This window comes from Sarcophilus harrisii, chromosome 2 (assembly GCF_902635505.1).
Source record: "Sarcophilus harrisii chromosome 2, mSarHar1.11, whole genome shotgun sequence".
Lineage (NCBI taxonomy): Eukaryota > Metazoa > Chordata > Mammalia > Dasyuromorphia > Dasyuridae > Sarcophilus > Sarcophilus harrisii.
This window is the reverse complement of record NC_045427.1, coordinates 361,914,446-361,931,434: the sequence shown is the minus strand read 5'-3', so window position 1 is coordinate 361,931,434 and position 16,989 is coordinate 361,914,446. Positions and strand designations below refer to the sequence as shown.

Here is a 16,989-nt window from a genome sequence, read left to right as displayed (position 1 = left end):
GTGGTTTTCTGTTGCCTTCTCAAGCTCACTTTACAGTTGGGGAAACTGAGGCAATTAGGGTCAAATGATTTCCTCAGAATCCCACAGCTATTAGGTGTCTGAGGTTAGAGTTGAACTCAGGAAGATGAATCTTCCTAAGTTCAGGACCTATTCAAACTCTATTCAAGCATTATGTGCTCCAGTATGATTAGGCATTGCATTTCCAGGAAATGATAAAGCATTGAAAAAAAGAATTTTGTGCAAAATTCTGAAATCAGTAAATATTTAATAAGGATTTGTCAAAACATTAAATTGTGATTAAAAACTAGAGCATTGTTTATAAGGTCTGATAGTGTTGTAATATCAAAGGAATATAATTTTAAAAAATTTAATATTTTAATATTTTAATAATAATTTAATATTTTTTAAATTACAAGTAAAGATAGTATTGAATATTCATTTTGTAAGAATTTGAATTTCAAAATTTCCCCCTTCCTTTTTTATCTCTCCCCTTCCCAAGCAATATATGTCACATAAGTATAATCATTTTAAATACATTTTCATCTTAGTCATGTTGTGAAAAAAAAAATCAGAACAAAAGATAAATTTGTTTACAAAGTGAAAATAGTATGCTTCAATCTATATTTAGTCTCCATAGTTCTTTCTTTGAATGTAAATGGCATTTTCCATCCCAAGTCTATTGGAATTGTCTTGCATTACTAGATGTGTGATCCTGGACAAGTCACTCAACCCCATTTGCTGAGAAAAGCTAAGTCTATCATAGCTGATCATCATACAATATTGCTGTTACTATGTACAATGTTCTCTCAGTTCTGCTCACTTCACTCAGCATCAGCTCATGTAAATCTTTCCAGGCTTTTCATCATTTCTTATAGAACAATAATAAGCAATATGATGTTTAGAAAATAAAGTACAGGAGTTTCTTTCCATTTCTGAAAAACATTTTCACAAGGAGTAGATTCTTTTTTTAATATAACCCTTTTCTCTCATTTTGCTCCACAGGGCCAAAGAATATGGACCAATTGTGCGTATAAATGTCTTTCACCGGGCCTCAGTGATTTTAACAAGTCCTGAGTCAGTCAAGGTATTTAAATTGAATCCATCTTACACCAATTAGGTAATAACGGAGAAAGCCCTGCATTTGGAGTTAAAAGAACTAAATTCAAATCTCAGCTTGTCACTTATTTTTATCTGTATGACTTTGAGTAAATTTTCTGACCTCCTTGGGCCTCTGTGTCCTTTTCTGCAAAAGAAGAGGGGATAGATAATCTCAGTTATCTCAAAATAAATTTCATCTTCTGAGAAGAAAAAACATGGAGGTAGCAAAAGGACATATAGTTTTTTAAACCAAGCATAAAATTTGACATTTATTCTCCAATCACTTTTATCTTGTTGGTTTGGGCCCAATCTTCTAATCTGTCAAAATATTTTGAGATCTTGACTCTTGTCATTCATTGTATTAACTATTCCTTCAAACTTTGTCATCAGCAACTTTCATTAACATACTATTAATATCTTTTAAAATAGTATCTTATTTTTCCAAATACATGCATAGATAGCTCTCAACATTTACTTTTGCAAACCCTTGTGTTCCAAATTTTTCTCTCTCTCCTTTCCCCTCTCCCTCCCCCCAGGCAGCAAGCAATCTGATATAAATTAAATATGTCCAATTCTTCTAAATATATTTCTATATTTGTCATTCTGCACATACACAGAAAATCAATTCAAAAAGGAAAAAAAAACATGAGAGAAAAAACCAAACAAGCACAACAACAAAAAGGTGAAAATACTATGCTTTGATCCACATTAAGTTTTCATAGCTCTCTCTTTGGATGTGGATGGCACTTTCCATCACAAATCTATTGGAATTGTGTTGGCTTAAATTTTGAGGGTCCAAGATTTTTTTCATTTCCTGATAAGGCACAGGAAGAGATTGTCACTTGCATTTACATATATTCCTACCTACACACACACACACACACACACACTACACACACACACACACACACACACACACACACACACACAAACACATAATTTACTCAAGGGCAGCTAAAGTGACAGACTTTGAATCATGAAAACTTGTCATTGTTTCATGTAATTATTGGTTTGTCAGTTTAGTTGTGGCCAACTCTTCTTGACCCCATGTGCTCTCGGTCAAGATACTAGAGGGTTTGCCATTTCCTTTTCTAGCTTATTTTATAGCTGAGGAAACTGAGGTAAGCAGGATTGAGTGACTTACCCAGAATCACACAGCTTGGGTCCTCCTGACTTCAGACTCCAAACTCCACTGCACCCTTTAAGCTACCCATGTAATTGCTCCTTTGCAAAACATAATCTATGAGTATTCCAACATAGATCTATGGTCTCATCTATGTGGGTAATTTTTTCAAGGATACAGATCACAATTTCTCCTTCTCTAGTTATTCTATGTGATTCTTGTCCATGATGCCCTTTAATCTGCCAAGAGGCAGTTATCTAAGTGATTAATATTAGTTAGTGGGTGCCTTCCCTTTGTTCTCTTGATATTGTGTGAATACCAGTGAAGCAAATAGATTGCCCATTAATTAGCTTTTACTCTCTTACTATCTTTAGAGGAAGAATAAGAGATATGAAGATATGTTATACTATTAAAAGAAAAAATAATCAATTTGTTCTTTAGGTATTCCTGATGAACCCCGAGTACAAAAAGGATCCCCTTATCTACTCGAAGATACAGAATCTGTATGGTGAAAGGTAAAAGATATCATAACAAAATATATTTGGGATGAATAGAAAAGACTAATGGTTTGGTCATTTCCTGGATACCATATCCCTACGCTCAAATAAATTCATTTTGGTACATTAGATTTTTTAAATGTCTATTGTGTTTAGGGTATATAGTACTGAACAATTGTTTGAGTCCTGATTGACTCAGATTGAATGTAAATAACAGCCATTTCTGCTCTGACCAGAAATCCTAAAAGTCTTCCCCTCCCATATTTATTTATTTATCTAGATTTTTTTTTGGGGGGGGACTAGGTGACAGAGGAGATTCTTTACCTCAATTGCTATCTGGCCTTAATCACTGAATGGGTACAGCCTCAATCAAACTGAGACCTGTTGAAGACCTAACTTAAAAAAGGCCAAGGTCTCCCCCTGCATCCAAGATCATCTCCAATCATCCTGATCTATAGACCACTGGACCCAGATGGCTCTGGAGGGGAAAGGGGACAGGTGACCTTGCACAACCTCCCTCTTTTAAATCCAAATCACTTGTATATCATGGTTTCACCTCCCTGACGTCATGGTCTTCTTCGAGAATGAAGGACAAACGACAACAAACATTAAAAGACAAAACCACTCCTATTTTTGAGAGTTTCAACTTATATAGACTATACTATAAGTTAAATTGCAATTAAACTGTCTAGGACATTTTGAGTAGTTTAACAGATCAAAGAAGGAAATATATATATTTTTTTATTTGGGGAGACTTGGGAGAGATTTATGAAAAAGTCAGTGTCAAAGATGGGGATAAAATCTTTAAAAGAAAGATTTATAATACCAACAATGATAATAGCTGACATTTTTATAGTGCTTCAAGATTTACAAAGCATTTTATAAACATCTCATTTGATCCTTTCAAAAATCTTACAAGATAGGTATTACAGGCATTATCATTCCCATTTTACAGATATGGAAACAGGTTCAGAGCAGTTAAATGACTTTTTCATAGTCATACAACTGTTCAGTGGCACCTACAGATGTGAACTTAGATTATTCCAACGTAAATCTAGGACACTAAATTCACTACAGCATACTTGGCTTCAATAGGTAAAGAATAAAAGTTAGAAGCAGTCATTCTAGGCATAGGGAATGGAATGTGTGTTGAGAAATTAGATATACATTATATACTTCAACAACAATACTATATGATGACCAGTTCTGATGGACCTGGCCATCCTCAGCAATGAGATCAACCAAATCATTTCCAATGGAGTAGTAATGAACTGAACCAGCTACGCCCAGAGAAAGAACTCTGGGTGATGACTAAAAACCATTACATTGAATTCCCAATTCCTATATTTATGCCCACCTGCATTTTTGATTTCCTTTACAAGCTAATTGTACAGTATTTCAGAGTCTGATTCTTTTTATACAGCAAAATAATGTTTTGGTCATGTATACTTATTGTGTATCTAATTTATATTTTAATGTATTTAACATCTAACTGGTCATCCTCATCTAGGGGAGGGGGTGGGGAGTAAGAGGTGAAAAATTGGAACAAGAGGTTTGGCAATTGTTAACGCTGTAAAGTTACCCATGCATATAACCTGTAAATAAAAGGCTATTAAATAAAAAAAAGAGAAATTAGATATAATAATTGGTAGCATTTATATAATGCATTCATGTATACAAAGTACAACCAATATTATCTAATTTTGTTGATGTTCAGATGGAGACCCCAAAAAGTTGGGTTCACAGACCGGTGTAACAAGCTATTTCAAAAGAATTTGGACGCTTGAATCCATCTCCAAGTCAAGGGGTAAAGTTGATTGTAATTGTAATGCTAATTTAAGCAGGCTAAGTTCCAAAAGAATTTAGCAAAGAACCAAGAGAAAGAAGATTAATTTATAGGACAAAGTTAGAGAGACCCGATCTTCATGTTACTTATTTACTAATTTTATGGTTTATAGGTAAGTTTGAGGGGTGGTCTATTCACTATTGTCTTAGGAACTTAGTTATTACTGACCAATAGATTATCCATCTGACAGTAATGTTTATAGCACTGTTTTAAGGCCAGAAGACTTTAGAATCATTGACATATTGTTAGAACAACAGCATTGTAAAGGCAGGGGATTTAGGATTATTGCTATATTTCCCCTAGAAGCTGTATCCTATCAATTTGATTCTTCACAATAATTTGGGGAGCCAAGTATTTTTATTAGTTTCCTTTTAAAGATGAGGAAACTGAGGCAGACAAAGATGAAGGGACTTATACAATAGCTATTAAGTTTGTATGAGGTTGAATATGAACCTAAGATTTTTTAACTCTAGATCTCATGCTGTAGCCACTGCACCACCTGGGTGCTGTCAGTGAAACTGAGGATCATTTAGTAATCCAGTTTGGAAAGTAGAGTATTATGAAGCTGGAAAAATAGCTTGGAGCCTGTTGGTAGAATGTCTTAAAGTCCAACTAAATAGATTCATTTTTTTTCCTGAGAAGTAGTTGGGAACCACTTAAGAGTTCTGAGAAGGGAAATACCATGGTGAAATCTATGCATTAGGAAAATTAATTGATAGCATATGCAAAATAGATTAGACAAGAGAGGTAGAGTGATCAATTAAGAGACCTAATGAGGACTTAAACTATTAGGAGTCAGTAGAAGTAAGTAGATGAATGAGCAAATCTCCATTTAAAGATTTATTATATTTACAAGGTCTTTTAAATGTCTTACTGAAGCTTTATGCTATCAAAACTACTTAACCTATTAAAGTTTGAAGTTGCACTAAGTTTGGGGGGCACCTTGTAGAGATGGTGGCAATAAAATCAACAGAACTTTCTATTTGATTGAATGTTGTCAGTAAAAGGAAAGAGTCCAAGATTCTAGAATTTTTAGTCTAAATAACTGGATTTTGGTGGCACTAAAACAAGTAAGAAATAAGAAAGTTAGGAAGAGTTACAAACTTTCAGGGAAAGATAATGGTTCTGTTTTAAGCTGTGTTAGAGTTTGATACCTTAGGGGATATCTAGTTTGAGAGACCCCATAAGAAATTGTACATGTGTTTTTTCTTCTGTAAAAAGGAGTAAGGGTATGTGGAATGGTCAATAAGGTAATGCAAGGAGCAGCTAGTTGATATAATGGATAGAGCACCAGCCCTGAAGTCAGGAGGACCTGAGTTCAAATTTGGCCTCAGACACTTAACACTTTCTAGCTGTGTGACCCTGGGCAAATCACTTAATCCCAATTGCCTCAGGAAAAAAAAAAGGTAATGCAGAAGCAATTTATAAAAAATAGATGATTGTTTAGTGTAATGCTTGATGGATGAATGGGTTAGCTTTTTCTTTCAGTTCTTTTTAAAAAAAATATTCCTGTGCCCTTCACTGTCTTAGAAAGAATAATAGAACAAGTATAATTTAATTTTCTTTGAGAATTCTAGATTTTGGAGTTTTCCCATGTAATCACTGAGAATATCATTCACTGGAGGTACACTGCATTCAATATGTCCTTTGTATGAATAGGGTGATGGTGGTTGTTACTATTGCTTTGCTGCATTTTTATTTTTTATTTATTTAATATTTTTATTTCCTCAGTTACATATAAAATAATTTGTTAACATTAAAAAACTTTTGGTTTCCAAATTTTTTCCCTTATCCCCATCCTCAGCTCACATTAAGAAAGAAATGTTATACAAAACATTTCATAAAAATCATATTGTGAAAGAAAACAGAAATCTCCTTTCCTAAAGATACTCTTAAGAAAAAGTTAAAAGAAAGAGACAGAGGCAGAGACAAACAGAGACAGACAGAGCCAGAGAGAGTGCTTCAATCTATATTCAGACATAATCAGTTCTTTGTCTGGGTATGAATAGGATTTTTCTTCTAAATCCTTCTGAATAGAAATGGATCTTTGTATTACTGAAATTAGAAAAGTGATTCACTTGCTGCAGGTTTACACAATGGTTTTTACAGTGGAAAATAATAAAACATGAGAGAGAGGTAAAAAGAAGCAGTATGGTAAGGTGGGACTTGAGTACTTCCTAACTGAAATTTTGGTCATAAACTTTTCTGCCCAAATTTCTGTTAATTGTATTTCATTTTCCTTATCTGTAAAACAAAAATATTTTTTGCACAACCTATTTTCACAGTGTTACTCACAACATTTTTGTATGCTGCAAAGCTCTTTAGAAATACGGTCATTATTATTATAATGAAATGGTGGCAACTGAAGTCGGGAAGATTCATTTTCCTGAGTTCAAATTTGGCCTCAAACAAAACTGTGTGGCCCTGGGAAAGTCACTTCATTCTGTTTGCTTCATTTTCCTAACCTGGAAAATGAGCTGGAAAAAGATATGGCCAGTATCAAGAAAATTCCAAATGGGCTGGACATGACTGAAGAACAATAACAGATCTCCATTGATATCTCCTCCAAAGTTCCTTTTGGGGTGGAATTGAACCTGCCTTTCCAACATAATGTCCAAGAAAGTCTAGGTTTTGTTGGCACTTGAAAATCCAGAAAGACTTTGAATCTCGGTCCATTTGTGGGTCATATGTCTGTTTGAGGACCAGCCTAGCCATATATAGATTGTCCACTAGGGTTTTGGGATCTTTGGTTTGTTTGGGGGGCTTTTTTGGACCATAGCAATTCATCAAAATTATGTATTAAGGGACACAGATATGTAATGATCTGTAGTATTTCTTTTTTTCCTTTGTGTTTCTAAGATTTTTAGGGAGAAGTTTGGTGTCAGAATTGGATCATGAATTGTGGCGCAAGCAGCGGAGAATTTTGGATCTAGCATTTCACCGAAGGTGAGTGAGTAGTAAAAGATAGTATAAATTATTTATATATCCATGTTGAAATCACAGAAGTTCAAGACTAGAGTAACTGGAATTATAATGACTATATAGTGTTTCTAGTTTGCCCTAAAATGATCTTTTTATTATTTCTGGCCATAGTGGAGATATAAATTTTTTATACAATTTCTTGTATACAGAAATACAATTTCTTATTAGAGAAAAGAGTTGACTAACTTAGACTAACTTGCTAACTTAGAAGAAGGCAGAGATGATAAGTGGGGTTGGGAGTAAGGTATCAGATCATGTAAAGAAAAACAAATGTTTCTTTTAATTAATGACACTAATTTGGGAGTTAGTATTGATTGTGATTGGTGGCAGTGCAGTTGTGAGAATTGGGGTGGGGAATCCCCTCTGGTCAGAGCACAGGTCCAACATGAAAGAATTCGCAAACCCATTAAGTCTGAATGGCAAAAGGGACTTTTATTGGCACTGAGAAGCCAGCTTTGTTAGGAAGACAGACTATTCAATGGCAAGTCCTGTCAGAGAAATAATAGAGGTTATCACTGAGAAGAGAGTATCTTCACAGCAGGAAAGAGTCCTGGCAGGTAGCTGTGCCAAGAAGAAAGGTTTCTTGGCAAGGTATTATCCTGCTTCGGACTTCTGCAGAGATTTGGAGTTCAAAATTGTCTTTTATTGGCAATATGCGGGTAGGGCTTCCATTAATGGGATTCCTTCAATGTTGTCAGTGACCCCAGGCTTAGATTTCCAGTTGAAAAGAGAATACTTATCTTGGAGTTTCAAGCCACTTAATAGGAATATCAGGCCTTTTTGATTACTATGTCTGACACTGGTTATATGATCCTAATTATGATATAATTTCTCTACTTTAAATTTCTCTTTCTTTCCCTGCCAAAAAGAAGTTGGATAGTATTTTTTGCTAAGGTCTCCTTTGGCTCTAAGATTTTATGATTCTAAGTATCTACTATGTAATGAATGGCATGAGGAATACTAAGGGATAAATGTCATGATCACTGAAATAGTTTCTTTAAGGAGATGAGCCAAGATAACTGAAGATGGATTATCTACTTGGGTCTTCCCCCCCTTTAAAGATGATTATTTCCTGGACTGCATTCTATCTTCAGATCCTTTCTTTGTTGAATTTAATTGAACTGGTAATTTTATCCAGTACCACAAGTTCAGTTATTTCAATTGAAATGACCTCAAAATCTATATATCCAGATATATAGATCAATCAATATAAATCAATCTCTCCTGAAATTTCAGCCCCTCCTTGGCCATCTGTTGCTTAAATGGTCTATCTACAACTCAAACAGTATATACAGTATATATTTTTTGGTTTAGTTTGGCTTTGCTTTGTTTGTTTGGGTTTTTTTGAAGGGTGGGGACTAGAGGATGAGGCCACAGAGTACCAAGTCAAAGGGCAGGAGCAGAAAGAGCATAATATGATACAATAAAATTAGCTTAAGTGTTTTTCTATAAAAGTGGAATTTACACTGCAAATTAATTAAAACTGTACATATAAGTAATGGGGTAATTTCTGGAGAGAATAAGACCACTAACAATTAACAGGAGCAGGAAGCTGAGGTCAGGAAACAAAAAAGTCTTTACAAAAGAGATAATCTAAGCAAAAGTTGAAAGGTGGAAGATGGAATGGAAAGTCCTGAAACAGATAATTTGGCTGGTCAGTCTAGCTTGGCTGCAACACTGCAACATGTGCCTTGGGTAATTGCCCACTGGCTTAGCTCATAATTTCAAGACACTTCAACATATAAAATACTAAACAAAAGGCCTAGAGTGAATGGTTATCTGATAACTACACATATAGCACATTTTAGGGTCAGAACTCTTAAGAGTTAACTCAAAAATCCAGGCTTTCAACAAAATCTGGACTTTTGTTCTCTGCATCAATTCAAGGATGCCTATAGGGGGAGAAAATGTAGTTCCTCCCTTCCTCCCTTCCTCCCTTCCTCCCTTCCTCCCTTCCTCCCTTCCTCCCTTCTTCCCTTCCTCCCTTCCTCCCTTCCTCCCTTCCTCCCTTCCTCTCTCCCTCCCTCTTGTTCTTTCAAAGGAATTAGGCTGGAGGGTATTTACATTTCATATGAGCCAAAACTCCATTCTGGAACCTTTCTTTGGATCTTCTCACACTGTCCCAAGAGGATCACTCTTCTATCTCAACTCTTAATTCTTTTTAGCCACTCTACATTTTCATTGAGGCACAATTTTATCTTGTTTGTGAGAGAAATCTGGAGAATTTGGAATTTTTTGACCTACTCCACCATCTTCCCAGAATCTCTTCAGGATGGGATGGGGAGTAGTTTCTTAGAATTCAGTCATATGAAGAGCAGATCCTTATATCTATGGAAATAATTGTTAAGATCAGCCTTGGGTTGAACCAGACTTTGACCCACCCTCAATTTTTCCCTTCTCCACTGCTCAAAAATACCTCTAATAGAGGTATCAGATAACACTTTGCTTCTTCACCAACCATAATGCTCAAAAATCCCTAAACATGGATCTGCAAATTATGGTGATAATTAATATTTTATTAGCTCCCCCATCCATGATAATCTTTGGTGACAATCACAGAGGAAAATTTAGGTTTGAGGTTATGAAAACTTCCTAACAATTACAATTGGGCAAAAGTGAAATTACAATTAGGGAAAGGAGAAAATGGGCTCTCTCCCATTGGGGAATAGCAAACAAAGACTAAGGGGGAAGGGAAGGTGACTTAGTGGGTCAAAGGGCAATCACAGTTTTATAGTCTCTTGAGCTATAGTTCTAAATTGTTCTCTAGAATGATTGGGTCATTTCACACAATCTTGTTGTTGCTGTGTACAATGGTTAATATATTTTTTTTTTGATTCTATTCATTTCACTTAGTAGGAGTTCATCAACATTCATTTTTGAAGGATTTTTGAGTTCCAAATTTTTTCTCCCTCCCTTCTTTTCCTCTCTCCTCCCCAAGCCAGCAAACAATCTGATGATATAGGTTACAAATGTATAATCATTTTAAACATATTTCCATATTAGTCATTTGTTGAAAGAAAATTAGAATGAAAGGGGAAAATAATGAGAAAGAAAAGACAGAAAAGGGTGAAAATAGTGTGCTTTAATCAGATGAATTTTCTTATTATTTTTTCTAACTATAAAATAATTTTTTGTGTTGCTGTTTTAAGAGCTAGTTTTTGGGATCTCTAAGTTTTTGGTGCTTTCAAGGTAGTGTGATTCAAAGAAAGGTGTGGTAACTGTTCTCCTGGCCTGTGTTCTGGTCTTCCTAGTTCCCAGAAAGAGATCTTATTTCTTGTGCCTGAAAATACTGTTTCTCCTTTCTGCCTTGGAATTCTGATTAGAGAGAGACCTGCTCCCTTGAAGGTACAAATTCTAATGCTCCTTTTTGTCCTGAAACAGCAACCTAGACCTGCCCCCAACTAGGCAGTGCAACAGGGTTCTGCATACAGTGACCGCAAAGGGTTCATTTATAATGACAAGTGGTTCAATCCCTTTCCCATTTATCTGTAGATTGAGAGCTCCTGAAGCTGCTGCCACTTGCAGCTGCCTCTAAAGCTACTTATAGCTGGTGTGGCTGAGCTGCAATCTGGCCAGTTACAAGGTGTTAGACCTTTCCTGCTGACTTCTTAAATTCTTAGGCTTCAAAATATCTTACTCCAGTATTTTTTATTTTATTTTATTTTTTTGTTATGCCACTCCAGAATTCAATTCAAGGCATTATTTTAAAGTAGTTGGGAGAGAAATATTGGGAGAGTTCCCAATACTGCCTATACTGCACTATCTTGTCTCTGCTTCATGTTTCCAATTTTGATATTATGTAGTTCTCTAACTCTAAAGTTTCTCTCAAGTCGGGCATTCTGTGTTTTATTTGAATTATAAACTGCTTTTTGAATTATGAACTACTACCTGTTCTTTCTCTTCTCTCTCCCTTTCCCCTCTTCTTGCCTCTCCCTCTTCCTTCTTCTCCTTCTCTTCACCCTAGTTTTCTAACTAGTATTTTGTGATGTCTCTTATTTGTCTAACTGGCAAATGTTATCAGCCATATTCTTATCATATAGTATAATTTTGCTTATGTTTTTAGTTACTTGATGAGCTTGATGGGAACAATTAATGAAAAAGTGGAGCAAATGATGGCAATTCTGGAAGCCAAGGCTGATGGGCAGACTGAAGTATGCATGCAAAATGTGATATGCTCGACCATTTATGATTTATCTGCTAAGGTAACTTTTCTATCATAATGTCAAGTAAGCAGAGAATGAAAAAGCAGTTTACCTAATTTTTTTTCTTTTCATTTTTATATTTTAGCCAAGTCAACCTGATTTCTCCATTACAGGCAGAATACTGTAAATTTATCAATATGTACAATATATAAATATATACAAAATATTTACATTTTGATCACTCCGCTATTTTGTTAGCAAAATAATGTGAAAAAAAGATTCAGTGTTTTATGTTCTGAATTCAAGCCTGCCAGAGAGAAATAGTTGTTAATTAAATTATTCTGAATAGCTCTGCTTAGAGAGAAAATCTAAGGGAACACAAATTCATCTTGCCATAAATGATCTCTGTTTTTCTGTTTGTCTCTGTCTCTCTCACATGAATCATTTTCAAGTTACAATTTGTAATATCCTCACACAAAGATTAAATTCCAGAATATGAGAAATATCACAGAACTCGCGTGAGACTTCAGTAAATAATTTTGATTCATTAAACAGAACATGTCCATGTATGGTAATCATTTAATCCATCCTCTCTAAGAAAGGGTTCCACTAACTTTTCTAAATATTTTAACTCTGTTTTAGTACAATTAATTTCCTTTGTAATTCTATGCACTTTATTTTAAAACATTATTCTGAGAAGTAGTCTGTAGGCTTCCCAAGATTGTAAAGGAATCCTTGGTAGAAAAAAGAGATGACTCTTTTCTCTAAGGATTTTCTGTTCTAGCTGGTTAAAGATAAACTGAAGAGATTTTTTTAAAGCAAAATTTTACTAGTTTTTTATGTTTATTTTTTATTTAAAACTAAATACTACAAAAACACAAAATAAAAAAAAAAAACAAAAAACAAGACATTGTCAAGTGTCCAGCAGAAGATTAGAGAGGATTCAGAATATGTAACAATAAATTTCCATTTCAAGAAAGCATATACAGTAATAGAAGACATCATAATTGTCCATCTTTTCTTTGCTTCTTTGTAGGTTATTCTCTGCTGTGCACTTTTTACTTTATTCTTTTTTCTCCTTTAATCCCTCCTTCCACTTCCCCCAAGGAGGCTATAGTTAAGCATGAATATATTTTTATATGTGTGTGTATATGTATGTTTATATATATATATATGTATATGTATAAATGTATATATACAAATATTCACATTCACTCATCCACATACATATATAGCTATACCCATACATATACATATGCATTTTACATATATGTGGGCATGCTTCTAGAACAATATTAATTGACTGCCATATAATGTTCATTTCTCTCTTGATTAAATGTTTAAGTTTGACTTTGAGATCAATTAGCACTAATTTTTTCTAATAAGTTCTACTCCTTATCCTTGTTATTGTGTTTGTGTATATCTCTTATTTCCTATTCCTGATAACTCTTCTACTGCTTAATTTGCCTATTACTTAACCTCCCTCCCTCCACAGATCCCTCACTTATCTTCTCCTCTACTCTTCCCTCTTTATCCCTTTCCCATTAATCTACACAAGTTATCTCATTCCCATTAATGTATATACATTTCTATACTCCACCTTATCCTGTCCCTCTCCCCTTATTTCTTTATAAATTTTATAAATTTCCTCATGAATTTCTTTATAAATTTATATATACCCTTCATGGTATATACATGTATTGTTCCCTATTTAACCCATTCCCTATATGAACTACCAGAGCTCCTTCCCCATCGAATGCCTTTATATGCCTTTATATCATTTCTTCCTCTGTACCTCATTTGTATAAAATAATTACTATTTTTACCTTTTCATTGACAGCTATGCTTTTTAGAGTCAGATCATACTCAACTTTCCCAGTTGTTCTTTTAATTACCTACCCAATTACTTATGTCAATCTTAGATATGTGGTTTATATTTCCATGTATAAAATATAAAAGATTTGTCCTTATTGAGTCCTTTGAAATTGGTCTTTATTGTTGGCTCTTGCATGTTAAATTTTCTATTGAATTCAAGTTTGGTTGAGACAAAATCTACAAAATCTGTGAGTTCCCTGAATGTCCATTTTGGGGGTTCAGTATCATGGTTAGTTTTGCTGGACATGATATTTTTGGCCACTTCATCTTTTTAATTGTTGATATATAATATTCCAGGACTTGTGTTTTTTTATTGTAGCTGCTGATAATCCTGTATAATTCTTATTGTAGTTCCAGAATATTTGACTATTTTTGGTTTGTTTTTTGTAAAAAATATTTTGATCTAGAGTTTTTGAAATATAGCAATATGTATTTTTCTTGTAGGATCTCTTTGAGGTGGTAATGGGCAGATTTTTTTCTATTTCTATAATAATTATTTTTTAATAGTATGAAGATTCTTTTTAAGCTTTCAGGTAGTCCAATTATTCCTATGTTTTCTCTTATTGATCTATTCTCCAGATTTGTTGTTAGTCTTATAAAATGTTGTATATTCTCTTATATTTTTTTTCATTCTTTATATTTTGTTTTGTTATTTCTTGGTCTCATAACTGGCTTCCCCTTGTTCAATTCTAATTTTCAAAGAATTATTTTCTTCTTTAAGGTTCTGAATCTTTTTTTAGCTGGTTGATTTTCATAATTTTCTTGTTTTTCTTGAATGGTTCTCAGTTTTTTTTTTTCCTTTTTAGTTTTTCCTCAGTCTTTCTTGTTAGATTTTTAAAGTTTTGGAGGGTTTTTTTTGAGTTCTTTTATAAATTCTTTCTGTGCAGGTAGCCATTTAATATTAGTCTTTGGGTAGAAGAAGCTTTTTTACATCAGTGTTCTCCTCTGAAGATAAACCCTGATCTTCCCTATTCCCATAGTAAGTTTCTATGGGAATTTTAAAAAATAAGAACTATTAGTGTAAGCACCTCTAATAGGATGGAGTGCCTTTATCGTCACTTGAGTCCCCCATTCTGGTTTGGAACCCCAAGCCAAAAACTTCACCTTCTTGCAAGGGCCCACAGCCAAAAGCATCCCTGCCCACTGCTTTCATACTCACTAGGTGTGCTGATTCCCACTCATTTCTGCAGTAAATAAGGAACCTGGTGTTTCTTATTAGTAGAGGTTCCCTCAGTCTTACCTTGAGTCAGTCAGATCCCTAACTCCCGATACTGTTTAGGAGGTGAAATTTCTTGTGGTTCTGGCTGAGGCTCCCTCCAAACCCAGTTAGCCTTAGCAAGCCTTGCTTGCTGTTTCTGATGAGCCTAGAAGTGCTTATATTTCATAGTGACTAAGCCCTGGTCCTAGGGTCTTTCTTCCAGTCTTCTCAGATTATTCTGCCCCAAGTCTTATTTGTTTTTGTTTGTTTTTTTAAACCATTCTATGTTCACCCTGAGGTGGAATTTTGGTGTGTTTGTAGGAGAAATCTGGAGAGCTTGGAATTTTCTGACCTACTTTACCATCTTCCCAGAATCCTTCCTTCTCCCCCCAAGATCTTTCTATTAATTGACTTAATGAATAGCTTCTTTTTTTCTCTTACCATAATTATTATCTGTTAAATTCAGTAATACATCTTTGCTGGGCTGATAAGAATTCTCTGTTCACAGACTGGTTAGTTTTTGCTATGAATGATGTTAAAAAAAAAAAGATTTCAGTGCATTGTTTTGAAATTGATAGTTAAATAAAAACTAATAAGAATTTCTTTTTCAGATTAGAACAAAAACTTCAAACTAAAGTACTTTCTAATGCTCTTGCCAAAATAAGAAATTTGTTGTTCAGATTTTTCAGTCTTGTTCAACTCTCCATGATTCCATTCTGGGATTTTCTTGACAAAGATACTGCAGTGACTTGCTATTTCCTTTTCTACCTCATTTGACAAATGAGTAATTGAAGCAAATAGAGTTAAGTGACTTGCCCAGGGTCACACAGCTAGGAAGTATCTGAGGCTGAAATTGAACTCATGAAGATGGTCTTCCAGATTCCAAGCTCAGTGGTATATGCACTGGGCTACCTAGATGAGGCTTAATAGCTCTTTTTTGTGCCCAGCACAAACTATTTTGAAACAATCTATTTATTGTAGGGTCTCATTGTATACCTGCTAATTGGTAGAAAAGCACAATGTTGTAGTTGGTTTATTAGAATTCTGATATTTATTTTAATACAGAAACAATAAAAACCATTCTACGATATTTTGAATATCATAATAAGGTAGATGTCATCATTTGTTAGGTTATATTGTTTGGGGTACAGAAAGTTATTCAGTAAGGAGTAGAGACAAAAATCCAACATTAGACAAATGTGAGGAATTAGTCCTTTAGCTTCCTAAACAGAAAGTTATTAAAACTGGTAATACTTTTTGGAATCAAAATGATCCAATTTAAAGACAATTGAAACTTTAGACGTAATAGCATTCTACTGGGTCACAAACAAATCGATCCTCTTAGCTATATAGCTTTATCAGTAAAATATTCATTCTAAATCTATATATTGATTCTTCTAATATATCTTTAGCTCACATCTGGAAAATGTACTTCTTATTCTTTGTTTACCCCAACAAATCTTGTAACTCACTATAACTGCATCTTTCTTTCAAATATTATGAGCATGATAACTACATGCCTGTTCCATACCATATATCTGGCATTATTTTACAATCACTTTTGAAGAGATTTAGTTTTATTAGGACTTAATCCCTGACATGTATGATGGAGAAACTCAATCCCATATGCATCCTCCCCAGAGTCTACATGTCAGGGCTCAGACTTTCATAATGTGACCATAAACGTTAGAAAAGATTAATGAATTGGGCTTGCAACTAAAAAAACTAAAAAAAGACCAAATTAAAACCCCCCAATCAAATACTAAATTGGAAATTCTAAAATTAAAAGGAGAAATTAAAAATATTGAAAGTAAAAAAACTATTGAACTAATTAATAAAACTAAGAGTTGGTTCTATGAAAAAGCCAATAAAATAGATAAGCCTTTGGTAAATCTGATTAGAAAAAGGAGAGAGGAAAATGAAATTAGTAGTCTTAAAAATGAAAAGGAGAACTTTCCACCAATGAAGAGGAAATTAGAGAAATAATAAGGAGTTATTTTGCTCAACTTTATGCCAATAAATTTGATAACCTAAGTGAAATGGATGACTATCTCCAAAAAATATAGACTTCCCAGACTAACAGAGGAGGAAGTAAATTGCTTGAATAGTCCCATTTCAGAAAAAGAAATAGAACAGGCAATTAAACAACTCCCTAAGAAAAAATCCCCAGGACCAGATGGATTTACATGTGAATTTTACCAAACATTTAAAGAACAATTGGCCCCAAT

General features: G+C 34.1%; 1 protein-coding gene across 8 annotated transcripts in view; it reads left to right on the top strand.

Annotated features, from left to right (window-relative positions):
* Positions 1-16,989, top strand: part of LOC100926883 (cholesterol 24-hydroxylase) — an 89,558-nt gene that overhangs the window by 26,350 nt on the left and 46,219 nt on the right. For all 8 annotated transcript variants that reach the window (XM_031953273.1, XM_031953272.1, XM_031953275.1 and 5 more), the window contains 4 exons: positions 1,003-1,084; positions 2,663-2,736; positions 7,424-7,510; positions 11,610-11,748. In XM_031953273.1, the coding sequence (XP_031809133.1) occupies positions 1,003-1,084; positions 2,663-2,736; positions 7,424-7,510; positions 11,610-11,748 (382 nt within the window). The remainder of the gene's footprint in view (positions 1-1,002; positions 1,085-2,662; positions 2,737-7,423; positions 7,511-11,609; positions 11,749-16,989) is intronic.